The sequence below is a fragment of the Epinephelus moara genome, chromosome 12, assembly GCF_006386435.1.
Source record: "Epinephelus moara isolate mb chromosome 12, YSFRI_EMoa_1.0, whole genome shotgun sequence".
Lineage (NCBI taxonomy): Eukaryota > Metazoa > Chordata > Actinopteri > Perciformes > Serranidae > Epinephelus > Epinephelus moara.
Window position 1 is genome coordinate 28,429,763 of NC_065517.1, and position 16,426 is coordinate 28,446,188.

Consider the following 16,426-nt stretch of genomic DNA (forward strand, 5'->3'; position numbering starts at 1 on the left):
CACACACCGCCAGTATTTCCCCGTCAGATGAAGCCATTGTTGTGCACGCTGAGCTGTAGCTTAAGGATGTGTGTGCTCGGAGATGTGAATGACTCTGATAAGAGCAGCCTCTGGCGTGGCATCCTTTCTCTCTCCGACCATCTGTCCCAGATTTCAATAAAAAGGAAAGTGTTGCGGTCAAGGAATCGTTACTAATTCAACCTTAAGGGTGGAGTGGAGAATCCAGCGCAGCCGGAGATGGAGGGGTTGTTGTTTTTGTTTTTAAAAAATATTGTGGCACAAGAGCACCCAGAAGCCATTCCTGTCATTATCCTGAAAACCAGAACTTTTGTCTCTGTCTGTTCTGAGGAAGTAACATGGGGTATTATATTTTTATGGATGTAGAATTTAATCAACTTTCCAAGCAACAGTTTCTGTTTCAGCACTGCCAGTATCGTGCTACTAACCTATAAAACCCACACCGTAGCATAACAAGTAAAACATCTGCGGCATCATCACTATTCATGCAACATTGTGAGTTGCGTGGCCGGCTCTGCTTCCCGAGTGCCGCAGCTCAGTTGTGTCCGAGTTTCTTCCTAATATCTGATTTAGAGGATTATATCAGTCAGCCTGCTGGATGATATAACGGGCCCTAAGAGGATCATTGCTTTGGCTTTTCCACGGGCTGCTGCTCAAACCCCGGGGCTTTCTCTCCGCCGTGCAGAGCTGATCATCCTCTGAGAGAGACGCTGCCTCGTAAAGAGCAGAGGTGCCTCAAGGGAACGCTACAACCCTTGCACACATTTTCAATATCTCTTAATCTCACAATGTTAGTGTCCATAATTGATGATGACAGCTTATTGGCAGTTTTGAAACATCTTATTTTGTTTGCCAAGATCTGGAATAATTAATCAACCAAAAAAAAAAAGAGTCTGCGGCTATTTTGATAATCAATCACATCATCTGGTGATTTTTCAAGCAGAAATACCAGATATTCTCTGGATCCAGCTTCCCAAATGTGAGGATTGGCTGCTTTGCTTTACCATTTATGACAGTTAACTCAATATCTAAGCACTTAGGAGACATTACTATGGGCCTAGAATTTTTATTTTTTATTCATTTCAACTTACATCACTTAATTAAAAGTACAGTTTGTATGATTTATTGGTAGAAATGATGTATTATTTTAATAAATATGTTTTCATAAGTGTAGAATCACTTGAAACTAAGGACCGTTGTGTTTTTGTTACCCTTAGATTGAGCCATTTATATCTACATACAGAGCAGGTCCTCTTCCAAAAAGTTCACCAGGTTGTTTTTACGGTAGACAAATCAAAAACTGGCTTTAGATAGGGTTGTTCACATTTTTTGTATCGACCATGATACTTCTACAAGCTCAGCACACAGGAGAAGTTTCAGTTGGTTGTAATCTGCAACCTCACCACTAGATGCCACTAGGCCTTTAATTTAAAAAGAAAAATCTATAATGAAAATAACTGTTAGTTGCAAGTTGTCATGTGTTCTAAAGTCCTCTGGGGCAAACTGCGATATGTGATATTGAGCTGTATATATTAAATTGAATTCAACTGAATCAATCTAATACAGTAATGGTGATCACATCTGTCCAGGTCAAATTGGTCACTGTAAGCGGATAATTATTATTTTTCTTTATTTCTTACGTAGATTACCATCTAAATTAAATTTGTATATTTATTACATTAATGTAAAGTAATGAAGCCGACAGCTTCACTATTTACTGGATTTTTGTGACTGTTTCAAAATACAGTTGTTTAATTACGTGATGGTGCACATTTGTTTTCTGATACTTACACATTTATTTAGCAAGATAATCTTCACAAATGAACTCCACTTGTATGATTCTTTAAAGCGTAAATGCAATCACCAGAAGTGTAAAGCTAACGTTAGGCTATAAACGAGCTACGCTATGGTTGCATGTCTTAACGTTGCCACCACAACGAGACAGTAAAGCCGTGTTCAGTGTAATGGCTTTCTGTAGTCTCATTTGCGACTATTTCTAAATGAAGAAGATGCTGAGAAATTGATTCACGCCTTCATTTCAAGCAGCCTTGACTACCATAATTCACTTTTTACTGGCTTCCCAAAAAACATCACTGAGAGACTCCAGCTCATTCAAAGCTCTGCAGCTTAGCTATTAACCAGAATCAAGAGGAGAAAGCGCATCAGGACAGTCTGAGCTGCTCTGCACTGACTTCCTGTTAGATTTACATTTGATTTTAAGCTCCTCTTCCTTGTACACAAAGCTACATTGCAGACTCCCTTGTTAACTATTTGCCTCCAAGAACACTGCGATCATCTGCTGCTGGTTTGGAGGTTTGGAGTGGAGGTTCCCAGTAACAGCTGGAAGAAGATCAGGCATGCAGTATATGTCACTCACGCCTCAAAGCTATAGAACACACTACTCATAGATATTAGGGAAGCTAGCTCGCTAAATATTTTTTAAAAGAAAGCTAGAAACTAATCTGTTCACATTAGCCTTTAGCTAGCTTTGACTTCCAGATACAGGTCTGAAACTCTTTCTTTTTATGCTTCATGCTGCTGCAACTCTCTTAAAATCTTACTTGATTTTATAATTTATAGTTTTACAGTTCTATGATTTTCTGAATCAGTTCTCTTTATGTTCATTCTGTTTATAAGTGATGCACTCAGTGCTTATACTGCCCTTATTGTAAACCACTTTGTGCTGCATTTCTTGTATGAAAGGTGCTATATCAATAAAGTTTATTGTTATTAAAATGTATTATTTAGCAGCCGTCGTTTTTAAGACTCATAAAAGCTTCAAAATTCATGAGTGGGATATTTGCTGACGTATTTTATGTCGTTGAACAAAACATGAAAGTCTCTTAAGCTTGTGTTAACCACAGACCATAGCTAAAAACTATTTGACTTTGAGACGAGGAAACTTGGAGTGCTAAAACTCATGTCTGGGTTTTAGGACTCACTCCTGCACCACTCTATTATGGATCGCGCTCCATTTCAGATATGTACAAATCTGCACAGTTGTTGGAGCGAGTGATGTAGTCTCCCATCAGCGAGGCCATGGCTGCTCTCTCTTCCTTCGCAGTCTGCTCAGTTTGGGTGTTTCTCCAACTCCCTCTTCATCACTGTCTGAGGGCGTGTGTGTCTGTTTCCCCCTCGGGTGAATTGTCACTGATGCGGTTGTTGCCTGAGTGCATCTGAGCGTGGCTGTATGTGTGTGCCAGTGGCTTCCCCCACTCTCCCCATCTCGGCCTCGGTTGAGTCACCTCGTCCCTCCCCCACTTTGAGTCTTACTAGACACTCTTAAATCTAAACGCCTGAACAAATGCCAGGTAGGAAAAGAGTGTGTGAGCCACATGGGCAAAGCTGCAAATGCAGTGTCCCTGCCGAGTGTCTGTTAAGAGATGAGGCGATGCATGGCGTGTATGCTGAAGTGAAATTATTCTCAAAAAGAAGCATGTTTTATTCAGACAAGATGAGTCACAGAAACGTCTGCCTCTTCTAATTGACCAAGAGCTGCATGTACAAAAGTTTTATCTTTTGCGTGTCATGTTTATTTCACCTGGACTTTATCATAGTATCTATTTTTCATGTCGCCATCCTTTCCGTGCCTCATACTAATCTCTGTGCATTATAAAAGATCGCTCTACTCAAACCAGTACTCTACATTTCTCACCATGACATTTCCTTCGTCGTCCCCTCCCTCTTTGAACACACTTCCTAAAGGCAAAGTCTAGGAGCACTTCAGCATTTCAGTCCCGCTTGTAGTTTAGAGGACTGTGTTCGCTGCTCACTCAGTATGCTGTTTTATAGAAGAGCAGTCTGCCAGTGTGTTGACGTTAGCAGCTGCTTTTAGGAAATTCAGAGGTCAGTAGAATGATAGTTTCAGGAAAAACAGATTCAGATGTGATCGCCAGTCTGACTGTATTCTGTGAGCTCTCCAACAACACATGGGTGCTGATTTCTGTCTCGAGAGGAGGACGTCAATGAATATATTAAAGGAGGTGAACCAGTTTTTTTACATTTCTAGTAAAGCCAATTTTATTGTTACTTCTACAGNTGGTGGTGTACAGAGCCAAAATGACGACAACTGTATCATTGTCCAAATATTTATGGACCTGACTGTATTAAAGGAGGTGAACCAGTTTTTTTACATTTCTAGTAAAGCCAATTTTATTGTTACTTCTACAGCTTGGTCTGCATTGGTCTACGAGCACAACACACCTAGATCTCGAGAATGAACTGTCTGCTACTAAGTTGCATTGTGGGTAATGTAGGCATCAGGATTTGAAAAGGAAGAAGAATGCGTGGAGAAAAAAACGACTATCTCAGTTTGTGCTGCATCGATCTTTTTTCTTTTTGATGTTGTTTTTTTACTGTCCATCATGAGTCTGACAGTGTGATAGAGACTAGAAAGGAGAGTTTTGTTTTGTTCTTACAATTTCTGGCATTTTTAGACCAAATGGTTAATTGATTGATCAAGAAAATAATCATTAATTGAAGCCCCAGTTATTAAACATGATTCCGACTTCTAACAAAACCATAAAGTAGTGATAGTAACCGCAGTATTTTTTTTGCACTGCATCATTGTGATACAGGGACACATTGCCCTCAGAGCTGTGAGTCCACTGCTCACTAACTGAGCCTCGTCACTACTAATGTCCCATCATAATGATATTTGGAGCCTTGTTGTGGAGGAAGAGGAGCCCGGCTCTCACTGCTGTTGAGTCTCCTGCTGTTTGAGCCTCTGGCTGCTGAAATCATCCTTTAAAAACATTTCTGCAAATGGCTTTTTGCATAACGTGTTTTTGATGCCTGATGTATTTTTCTGAACTTTTAGGCTTTTTTATTTGTCTTACAAGTGCTATTATATCATAAATGACAAAGATACACGAAGATGCATGACACTGCATGGGATCTCATGGTTGAGTTCTCTAAACAATCGTGAATGTTTTAGGTATTACTGATACTGAAACTGAACTGTTCACCTTTTTAGCTTTGACTCACAGCTACTAAATGTTGTTGTTTTGGCTTGCAGAAGAGTCACGTATCCTTGGTAGTGTGTCATCCTACTCATAGCAGCTCCCTCAGGGCAAAAATAATAATTTTGGGTCATCTCCTGCTTTGTACCAAACAACGTTTAGTGTATAGATAAAAGGGTTTTCATACATTTTCAAGGACACAGTTTTTGGCTCACTGCCAAAATTATTTTATTTTATTTATCAGTTTCATTTAAATTATTTTTTTCCTTGTGAATGAAAAACTTCCAGTGTTGTTTAAAAGAAGAGAAGCACCAAAAAAAACCAACCCTTACCATTTGAAATGGGTAAAAATCCTTATGTATGATCAGCAGGTGTCAACACCAGGACCACCCTGCTCAGATTTCAGCGTGTTGACCGATTCTTGTGTGTGTGTGCATTTGTGTGTAGGTGGGGAATCAGCGTGTGGAGCTCACGCTGTCAGAGCTGCAGGAGATGGCCACGCGGCAGCAGCAGCAAATCGAGGCTCAGCAGCAGATGCTCGTCGCAAAGGTAGCGTCCTGTCTTTATTCTTTTATCTTACTGTGAATTGTATTCTGAAAAGCTGCAGCATCTTCCTGCTTTTCCAGTTTAAGTTGTTTAATCTGAAGCACTGCCTCAGAATGATGTGGAAATGGTGTCAGGAAATTGGCCGTTACTTAAACCTAAATGTTGTGTTCTCGAGGGCAATTTCCCATTAGTGAATAAACTCGTGACAACACTGGTGCTACAGATTATACTAGGCATTTTACAAGAAATGTTATTTGTCGATGTCGTTCAATAACTGTAGAGCGCTTACTTTAATCTTTGAAGTTAGATCTTTATTTGACTTTGACCGAAATGGCGTGACTGTGGCAGCGCCTGCTTTTCTATTTAATAAACTTGCTAAAGTTTTTTTTCATTTAGGCTGTGGCTCCGGCAATTCACATTCGGCGGTGGCTCCTTCCTTCTCTTCTTCTCTTTCTTTTTTTTTTAGTCCGTGTTCTTTGTCAGAGGATGGCTGCTTCTTCCTCTGATATCCTCTTGGTCACCTCAACACTTGGGTTATGGTCACCCCGATAACGCACATCCATGTATGTTGCCTTGCACAAAAGGTCCAGCTTGTTCTGGCAGAGCTCACTGCCACAAAGAGTAATAACTTAGCTGAGAGACAGGGCAGAGTGTACACTGATGCCTGACCTATCATAGCTCGGCATCTTTCACATTTTGCGTAACATACACAGGCAGTCGGAAAGGTACGGCGAAGGTCAGATATTGTGTCATGCAGTCTGAGACACAGACACAGACTGGGCATTAGTTCAAGGCCAAGTAAGTCCAGTACACAGCCTCGAACCTTTCTGTTAGAGAGCAAATGGACTCCTGTTGCCCTGCTCTCATCCAAAGAGTCCCATCATGACCTGGAACTGGGGCGAACAGTTATGTAACAAATGAGATGGGAGGCAGCATGAGTCACTGTGCTAGGATTGTCCAGTTTGTCAGAATTCATAGTTCAGTCTTTATACAGGAACTCGTGCACAGACATTGCAGTGTTTACTCAAGCATGTAAATGATGCATGATTCCAAACACTAAGGATACTGCCGTTCCTCAGACTAATTATAAAAAGGAGATTTCATCTTGAAGTGGAAGGGAATAAGAACCTCCACACAACCAGTCTACCGGGCTTCTTCAGTGCACTAACTAAGTCTGACCGCCGTGCTTGTGGTGTCCTGATCAGTCAAGACCAGTCATGCAAGACGAAGCCCACTGTAGACCCGCGGATAGATAGACTTATTTATTGCCTTTGTTGTGGTGTCTGAAAAGTAGGCCCACATGAAGCCCTGCAGTCATTTGGAAACCTGGGCCTGTCATTTCCTATTTTAGGACCTTAACTGGAGCAATTCTCAGTTGGGTGGAGAGATGAAGTCATCTGACCCTTTCTTCAGCCTTCAGACAGTCTTGACACAGCACAGCATTTCATTTAGTGCATACAGTAGAAAGATTTAACCCAGTTTCAGGGTATGTCTACCACTGAGATATCTTGTAAGCTTTGGGGTGGGGCCTTCTCGCTGGTTTCAGTGATGAGACAATCTCACTGTTGGATGCAGTTTGACATCATTTCTGACCTCGTGGTTACTCGTTTGCCTGTAAAACACCTCTGTCTCGTTCTCTGTAGGAGCAACGGTTGCGTTACCTGAAGCAGCAGGAGCGGCGTCAGCAGCAAAGCGTTTCAGAGAGCGAGAAGCTGCAGAGGCTGAAGGAGCGCGTGGAGAGCCAGGAGGCGAAGCTCAAGAAGATTCGGGCGATGAGAGGGCAGGTGGACTACAGCAAGGTCATCAATGGCAACCTGTGTAAGTGTACTTTCAGTAATTTACTAACTCTGTTTTTAAACACTTGTGCTGTTGTAAATGTTTCTGACCAGGCCACCACAAATGACTACAATTTTGGGTATGAGGTGACATTATTATCTTGGTGTCAAATCATTGAATATATTCACATCAAGAGTTAAGGCCTTTTTTGGGGAACTTTGCTAGCTGAGTGGTTACAGCACATGCCATATAACTGCAACGTCCTGGGTTTGATTCCAGCTTTGGGACTTTTGTTGCATGTCATACCCCTTTTTGTCTCTCCCCCATTTCTACACTGTCCTTTAAAATGTCAGTGTCGAATAAAGGATGAAGGCCTATTCACATCAAATGCGAATAATCGTGTGAATAAATCGCATGTCCATTTAAAAATTTAAACCCATCTATCTCTGTGAGTCTACTCACACCACAGCTGAAACTTTAATTTTCTGCAGTGCAGGGTTTTTTCTCTGCAGCTGTTTCAACTTGTTCAAATTTCCAAAGCCTTTTAAGCTAAGCCGACCGATAAAATAATGACTTTTGCTCATGTAATCAATAGATTTTCTTGGACTTCACTGTCATAATTCTGCTCATACTATCACGCAACAATATGGATATTCATCGCACAAAGTAGTGTCCTCTTTGACAAGTAAAATAAAGATTATAAAGACAACGAATATAAAGAGAACATCTGGGCAGCTGAACTTGTTTGTGATGGCGAGTAACCAACAAAATGGGTTAACATACTTGGTTGTCAAGGGAGTCATTTCCAAGTTCATTATCTGATGTTATGCTGTCGAAATTTTGCCACGTGTCAGACATTACATAGTCGTCGTCAAATGTATACTTTAAACCTGATCATAAAGGATAAGCAATAGCATTACTTTAACAAGCCGAGGAAGATGAGTATGAGCTCACTGTCTTTTCTTGAGAAATCTGTGTTACAGTATAAAGATTACATTTTCGGTGGAATGCACATTTTAGTATCAGCCTTGGTGCGGAAGCTTTTTAAACATGAAAAATCATCAACGAATATTCTGTATTTTCATTTAGTTTTTTAATTTCGTCCCTGATGTGAAAAGGCCTAATTGCGCTCAGAGATTAGGAAAATAAAGACTGAACTAATTTGCTAATTTTAAAGAAGTCACCCTGCATGTGGGTTACAAATAAGGTGATATTGTTTCTTCATTTCTCAGCAGCAGAGATCGAGCAAGTCAGCGGCCTGTTCCAGGAGAAGCAGGCCGAGTTACAGTCAGCAGTGTTGAGGGTGGAGCAGCTCAGCCTGCAGCTGGAGGACCTGCGGAGGGGAAAACTCAACGGCATACAGACCGCTTTGGGTGGCCAAGTAACCGGAGCTGCAGCCCTAGAGCTCCGTAAACTCTACCAAGAGCTTCAGGTACTGAGAAGTAGTTCCACCATGTTTACTTTACCCCTGACTGCAGTGATGGCAGCATCGATTGTTCCGTACCTGCACCTGAACCTGTAAATGTGTCTGCATTTATCAACCACAGATTAGGAACAAGTTGAACCAGGAGCAAAACAGCAAGCTGCAGCAACAGAAGGAGCTTCTCAACAAACGCAACATGGAGGTGACGCTCATGGACAAACGCATCAGCGAGCTGCGGGAGCGCCTCTACAAGAAAAAAGCTGAGGCACGTCAAAAAGAAAACCTTCCTGTAAGACTAAGAGCACTCAACTTATCTCCTTATTAAGACTGTTTCTGTTGAAATGCTTCTGACAAATCTCCTGTCCCAGTAATAAGTCAGTCCAGACACGCCAGATGTTCATTATAAAGTCAAATTCAAAGTTGTAATTAGCTTTTTAAGTGGAAACTTGTGGACAAAAGTTTTTGCTCATGTCCCTTTTGGGGCTCCATGAACCATCTGCAGTGAGGAAACTATTTGCATAAGGAAATAACTTCTGGTGACTTGGGAACTCTTCTTGTTATTATCTCCTCTACATGTTGATTGTTTCCCCTGTCAGTACATTTAAGGTGTGAATCATTTTCCTTTTTACAGCTGAACAGAGCCAACGGGCCTCCCTCTCCTCAGCCAGCTCCTGGTACTCTGGGCCGTGTTGCTGCTGTGGGGCCATACATCCAGGTCCCTGTACCGGGCCGACAGGAAGGCTACACCATACCACCTGATCCACTGAAGCCTCAGACTTTGGGTGTTAATAACCAAGCCAACCAGGCCCGCACCACCAAGTCAGGTTGGTTAATACTCATAGAATTATAAACGCAGTGCAGAATTTTTTCACCCAAAATGCAAGTCACTGTAGTAGGTGGATACCAGGTGATACTTTATATTAGGTGAAGTTTTAGTTGAAGATTTGAGTGAATTTCTCGTCTTTTTCCTCATGAAGAAAGCAGGAACATGGTCATGGTCAGTTAGACAAAGCAGATGAGAAGCTTGGACACATGAGGCCCCAAAGAAAGAAGTCTTACGGCACATTTTAACTACACCTCTTGCATGAAAACACTGTGATTGAAATTCCTTCCTGGGCTCCAACTGTTACTGCTTCCTTCTTACCTGACTTCTCAGTTAATTCTCCACCTGGACTTGATTCCTGTGATTTCCTTTTTCCTTCCTCTCTAACCTCCGTCTCTTCCTCTTCCTGTGTTGTGTATACTGTGATTCCCTTCCTTTTCTCTCCTCCTCTCTCATGTGTCTGTGCTGTCCTGTCTGTGTGTAACGTCTCTGTTTCACCGGGGGCGGGGTGGGGGCGACTCTTCCCGGGGCAGACGGTGTGCGAAAGCCTCCCGGCCCTTGGAAAGTGTCAGATTTAGACATCGTTGTGGACCCGGTACCCCCGTCCCTTCCAGAATCACACCCAGGCACCGGAGCCTCCACTGGCTCCGACGGCACGTCCCGTGAGTGCACAGCGCTGCATCAGCAGAGGGATGGCACTTCCTGAACCTTCTCTCTCGACTGTAGCACGGGATCCTCAGCATGCACTGGAGTTTTTACTCCAAACAACACCCTAATCTTTTAAATATAGTCAGTTTGATTGGCCAACGCCTTGAGCCACATCTTAAGTCACCAACTTGTGTTTTCATGCTCCACCAAACAGATTAAATTTAAAAGTAATGGAACCTATTTCCTCAACCAGGCGAATCAAAGCTTACATGCACAGCTGGGGAATCTGAGGAGAAAATGAGCATCTGTGTCTGGTTAACATGAACAATGGCTGACTGATGTAAGCATCCTTGTTTGGCATCATTAAGCTCTCCTGCCAGTGCAGCACTGAGTCAGATTTTTCTCTGAACTGGAAGAGAGCACATGTTGACATTTCATCTGAAGTGTTTCCTCTGTGGATTGGCTAATGACGTCAAAGAAGCAGGGTGCCATCTTGAAACACTTTCTGCCATCTCCAGATTTGACAGTCCTAATCGTTGCTGAAATCATACCTCATGTGGAGAAAGTGTCAGTGACAGAGCACTGCTGATCCCCGTGCGTGTTTGTACACTAATGAGAAGGTTCAATGAGTCGAGTGCCTTGTGAATTTATACATGCGAAGCAGTCCAAGATTTTTGTTCTAATTTCATAACATCCCCAGCCTGCCTAACCTTAACCTTCACACCACGTTCTCACAACAGCCGAGCTGTGAGAATCACTTTTAGTTGTCACTTAACATGCACAAGGAAATCAGCTTGTACATGTTAAAATGTCATCGGATTCACTTAGCAACTGTCACTCCTGATAATCTGTGAAGACCCACATCAAGCTGTTTCCTTCTAGACTCTGGTTAGTGTTGGTAGAACTGCTTAATATAACTGAGTTAAAGCTGGGGTAGGCGGTTTTATTTTTTTTATAAATGTTGCTATCAGTTTAACCTTGTGCCAACCAGGGCCAAAGGCTCTCAGCTGCATTTCAAGTTCACCTTTGTGTAGCTAACGTTAGATAGAGCCTCGGATCACAGTGGATCCTCCGCCTCACTCCCCACTGCTACAGACCACCTCTTTCGGAGGAGAGTGGGAAGCAGGTCCAAAGACAGACTCCCAGTCAGCGGCCGCAGCAACCTGGATCTAACCTGGGCAAACCCAAGCTCTGGGGAACCGGACAGCCCCGACTCCCTGCCAGATCAGCAAACTTTCTGTTGCTGCTGTTACACAGATTAGACTGGTGCTGCCTCTGGTCACCAGACTGCTGTGACATCTGGCACTTGGGGGTTTCCGCTGGCTGAATTCACGCTGCTACAGCCGACAACCGAAGCTCTGTCTTGGAACTGCTGCCCGTTCTCCTGCAAGGGAAGCAGTCCAAAGCCATGGGGAGTGATACGAAGAGATTGTGGGGTGGCTAGCTGGCTAATTCTTGTCTCATTTTTGTGGTCTGATAAACAGACAGAGAGGGACAAGGAGGGGCTGAGCAAATGAGCTGCACCCAATTCTGTTATGAAATAATATTAAATGAATCAATATATAGATAAAAGTGAGTTACTGTATGAAGTGCGTTCATATGGCCGTCATCGTCTGGTGGCAGGGGCTCTGCACAGGGGAGAGCTGCAGGAGGAGGGTGTATTTTCAGAGTCTGCCGTTTTATGCCTTTTCCAGATTTCTGCCTACCCCAGCTTTAATCTTTGGCAAAGCTACATTGAAGAAAAGACGGGAAACTGCTTTTCAAACAGATTTCCAAAGCACCCACACTAATGTAGATCTACTGTGTTGTTTATTTATTTGAAGTTAGCATAGGTACTAAACCGCATATTGGAAATATGAATAGCCATAATTGGCTTTTGAGATTTTTTGGGTCTATAAAGAGTCGGTTGTCATATTATACAACCAATTTCCAAAGGAACTGTACCACAATTATTGCTGTTGTTTTGTTGTGTCTTCCTTTTCCCATCCTCTTTCTTTTCAACTGCATCCTTTTTTATCCTGTACATATATATTTTTTTAAAGTAATCAGTTTAGTCATCGAGACAAGTGGTACTGACAGTCCCTGAATCTTCTACTAAATTGCAATTTAGTTATACCAAATGTAACTAAATTAAAACACTAAATACAAGTACACAGTAGCAAAGTACTAATGCACATACACTCATTACCATCATTGCTGTCAAGTGAAGGCTCAGGATTTTTGTCCTATTGATCAATAGCCCCTCTTAAAACATTTAGTGTTTTTGATCAGTTTTACTTAAACAGGTAACTCTGGTATGTTTTTTAACCTGGATCCTATTTTCACATGTTATTGTGTCTAAGTAACTAATGGGAACAACTGTTTTTGAAATTGGTTGAGCATTGAGCAAGAGGACTGCAGCCGGCAGCGGCGAAACAGGCTGCAATGTAACCACTGTGCGCATGTAGGGACCAGCAGTTTGCGTCCACTAAATAAAAAGGGCGTGTTTTTGCAACTGACAGGCTCAGATTGTTATTTTAAGTGTCTGACTAGATTATCACTCTATCAACAAAGCCACCAGACTCTGAATTAAACTCTCTCTTTAAATAAAAAGTAATTCTGTCATCGTAATACACACCTCAAATTCGACGGAAACAAAATTAAACTCACAAATACCTGTCTTGGTTCGTCATTCCACCCTTGATTCACCCAGTTGGACATGAAAATGCACTGGCTCCATACATGCAAAATTATTTTTATTTAAATGGTGGATTTGGGGATAGAGATTTCGTGGCTGTTTCTGGTTCAATCTGACACTTACATTTTCCTTATACCCCCAATACAAAAGGGTCTATCTCAGTAGGGATCATATCTATGTTGTTAACAGACACTTAGAACAAATATATGAGCCTGTCAGGGGCAAAAACAAGCACTTTTCATGGACATACATTTGTTGTTTTTAGTGGACGCACATTTGTTGTTACATTGCAGCCTACAGCCCATGCACTCAGTACCGGACCAATTTAAACAAATGTTGTTCCCATTCGTCACTTTAAGATGAAAAAATAGTGTCCAGGTTGAAAAATACCAAAGTGACCCCCAAATAAGAAAGTAGGACATCATGCAAATCTTCGGTACAAGAGATTAAGAAATGTTGTAGTGTGCCAGATGTGCGAAATTAGAGAAAGACAAGCAACTGTCCCACAATAGTTAAAGTGCCTCCCAAAACAGTCACCATAAGGAGGATTTCTGTCTATTACAAGAGCAGTAATGGACATAAACTATCACAATCTTAATGCTATTTATCATTAGCATTTTAAGTAAACGGTGCATTAAGACATTTCTCTTTAAGACCATTATCTTTTCTACAGGCAGTCACAGTTGGGGTTGTATGAGTAATAGAGCCTTTTTGCAGGAATATGGGATTTTTAGTTTGGTTATCTTTGCTCATACATGTACTGGGTGCAAAACTGGCTGGTGATAGACAAAATCCACTAGCCACTTGCATATTTTACCAGCAATTGGCAAGTGAACTTTGTACCCTGCATGTGAAAGATGCTGAATTCATATTAAACTCTTTGAATGTCTCTTAATGGTGTCTGGTTAATAGGATTGGCTTTTGAAAATCCTGAACCCTCCATTTAACACCACTACTGGGTCAAAATGGTACAGATATGTTTTATATGTGTGTAAAATGTTCACATTCATGTTCTTGAAATAGCTTCAATAATATTCTACTTTATGTGGTTTATCACACGAATTGACATGTTTAAAGTATGAAATATAAAATCATGTTACCATTTAGACCTGGTTCTGGTGGACATGCGTTGTCACTACCCTGAGACGAGAAAGAGGCTCATGCTTCTCAGACCGCCTCGGTCATGGGGTTTGGTCTTTTTTTCTGGTTTGCAACTCACTGACTGTGTCCTGTTTGTGCCGTAGCTAATGATACTGGTTGGCCTACTTTAGGCAAGACCAGCACATCGCTAAAGCCTCCTGAGAGACGAGACTCAGGGACTGATACCCAGGGCAAGAGCCCTCCCTCAGGCTCCCCCATCGCTCCAAGTGCAGAAAAGGTTTGTTCTCCTTCTTCTAATCTGTCTGTTGTTTTGCAGTTATTAACCTCCTGATGTGATGTCACATCTATAACGAACATGTTTTAAGATTGAGATTGTGCTAGAGATTAAATATAATTCAAGATTTAGATCCCATTTTTCTAACATTTTTTTATTGGTGGATGTTTTCATGCCTCTTCACAGGTGCTAGACTCCAAAATGGTTGTGTCCTCCCCAGCCATATCCAAGCCACAGCCGCCTCCCTATGGCTCCCACCTCACCTCCGCAACCTCGGCCAGCTCTTTGGAGCGGCGCAAGGATGCGCCTCCTCCACCTCGCCCGCTTCCAAACCCACCAGCTCCTGTGTGGCCCCGCGTCCCCCCGTCCACAGGATCGTCCTCCCAGCAGATCCAGCAGCGAATCTCGGTGCCGCCAAGTCCCACCTTCCAGCCTAATGCACCGCTTTTCCCTCCTGGGCTGAGCGAGCGACTGGATCCCCCACCAGCTGTGGCAGTACGCCCCTTTATGCCAGACAGAGGATCGCGGCCTCAGTCGCCTCGAAAGGGCCCGCCCACAGTGAACTCCAGCTCCATCTATCACATGTACCTCCAGCAGGCAGCGCCAAAGAGCCAGCCACTCAAGCCTGCTCTCAAAGCAGGTAAGAGATGGGTTTGAAGACATGGTCCAGCATGTGTTTTTTTTGTGATGGGGTAGTTTGATAGCTAAATGTTGAATCATTAGAATCAGGCCTTATGGTCTGTATTGGGATTCAGTGTCTCTCTTAGTATGGCTGACACCTGTTAGATTCGGTCTTGCCTTCTAATGACGTAGGACTTGAACGCCAGTTTTTTGTGTAAAGGTCATGTGCTTGTTCCATTAACCTGCCACGTCTTGCCTCCTCTTTAGACTGTGTTGCGCTTTATACTAAGTCACCCAACTTTCTGGCAGCACATTTATGGGTTTTTATGTAAATATCCCACCTAAATCTCAGAGAATATCCCAGATTGGCTAGTACTAGCCCTAACCATGACAGCTTTGCCCTAATCCTTACTGCTTCCGACCTCAGTGCATCAACGTAATGAGTGCTGACCAATCACAGCACGCAATGGGACACATAATAACGCATAGTAGGGATGGATGTATTTAATTTTTTTGTGGGTACTGGTTAATAAAAGGGAAATGACAACAATTTTGAGTTGTAATTCATCTTGTTACATCATGTGTCAAGAAAACGTGTTTTTAGCTCGCCTCATAGATATTATATCTGGGAAACAGTGATGGGCAATTTCAACTTTGCCATTTTAGACTGCTGACTGTTGGGGTGATCAATGACTTACAGATGAATTAATAATTAAAATAAAGATGATGTTAGTGCCTTCCAATTTAACACGACACTCTCTGTTTGTCTCTAGTATATGGGAAGCCTGTTCTCCCGCCCAGCTCGACACCTCCCTCGCCTCTGCCTTTTGTCCAAGCAGGAGGGGCCTTCCCATTGCTCCAAGGCCACTCCGGTGGTGAGGACACTTTGGACGGAGAGTTTGATGATCATGAGTTCTTCCAGCACCCGGAGCCCTTAGCACCTCCTCCCAGCGTGGAGAACATCCCACGACCACTCAGCCCTACTAAGCTTACACCCATGGTACACTCCCCGCTGCGCTACCAAAGTGACGCCGATCTGGAGGTGCTCCGGAAAAAGCTGGCCAACGCTCCAAGACCGCTCAAGAAGCGCAGCTCCATCACAGAACCAGAGGGCCCCAGCGGACCCAACATCCAGAAACTGCTCTACCAGAGATTCAACACTCTCGCAGGAGGCATCGAGGGGAATGGAGTCAGTGGATCAGGGGGCGGCAACGGTGCAGGAAATGGAACACCATTTTATCAGCCCACCAATCCTCCTGCATATCTGGGAGGCGACGCTGCGGCCGATACGGACAATGGAAACCTTCCCTCTGAGACGCCGCTACCACCACCACCAGGGGCAGAGGAGGCAGGCTCTGAGGCTCCGCCTCCATCTACCGACGCTAATGACAACGATCCACTGCCCTCGCCACCAGAGCTGGATCCTGCTGAAGCAGATGAAGCAGAGGACGACAACAATAACAACGTGGGAGGCTCTGAGGCGTCGTTGCCCAGCCCTGTGCTAGAGGTGACCACTCCAGAAGAGAGCGGCACAGCGGCCTCACAGCCCCTGGTGAGA

General features: G+C 43.1%; 2 protein-coding genes across 6 annotated transcripts in view; one reads left to right on the plus strand and one right to left on the minus strand.

The window, feature by feature from the left end:
• LOC126398464 (trans-L-3-hydroxyproline dehydratase) overlaps positions 1–16,426 on the minus strand; it is a 263,012-nt gene that overhangs the window by 145,122 nt on the left and 101,464 nt on the right. The window lies entirely within an intron of this gene.
• The window catches only part of ppp1r13bb (protein phosphatase 1, regulatory subunit 13Bb), a 35,913-nt gene that overhangs the window by 16,355 nt on the left and 3,132 nt on the right, over positions 1–16,426 (plus strand). For 2 of the 5 annotated variants that reach the window (XM_050057787.1, XM_050057789.1), the window contains exons 6-13: positions 5,427–5,528; positions 7,169–7,343; positions 8,534–8,733; positions 8,849–9,013; positions 9,356–9,548; positions 14,117–14,250; positions 14,434–14,887; positions 15,642–16,420. In XM_050057787.1, the coding sequence (XP_049913744.1) occupies positions 5,427–5,528; positions 7,169–7,343; positions 8,534–8,733; positions 8,849–9,013; positions 9,356–9,548; positions 14,117–14,250; positions 14,434–14,887; positions 15,642–16,420 (2,202 nt within the window). Of the gene's footprint in view, positions 1–5,426; positions 5,529–7,168; positions 7,344–8,533; positions 8,734–8,848; positions 9,014–9,355; positions 9,549–10,080; positions 10,210–14,116; positions 14,251–14,433; positions 14,888–15,641; positions 16,421–16,426 lie in introns of all 5 variants that reach the window. The other 3 variants (XM_050057791.1, XM_050057790.1, XM_050057788.1) reach the window with 3 other exon arrangements.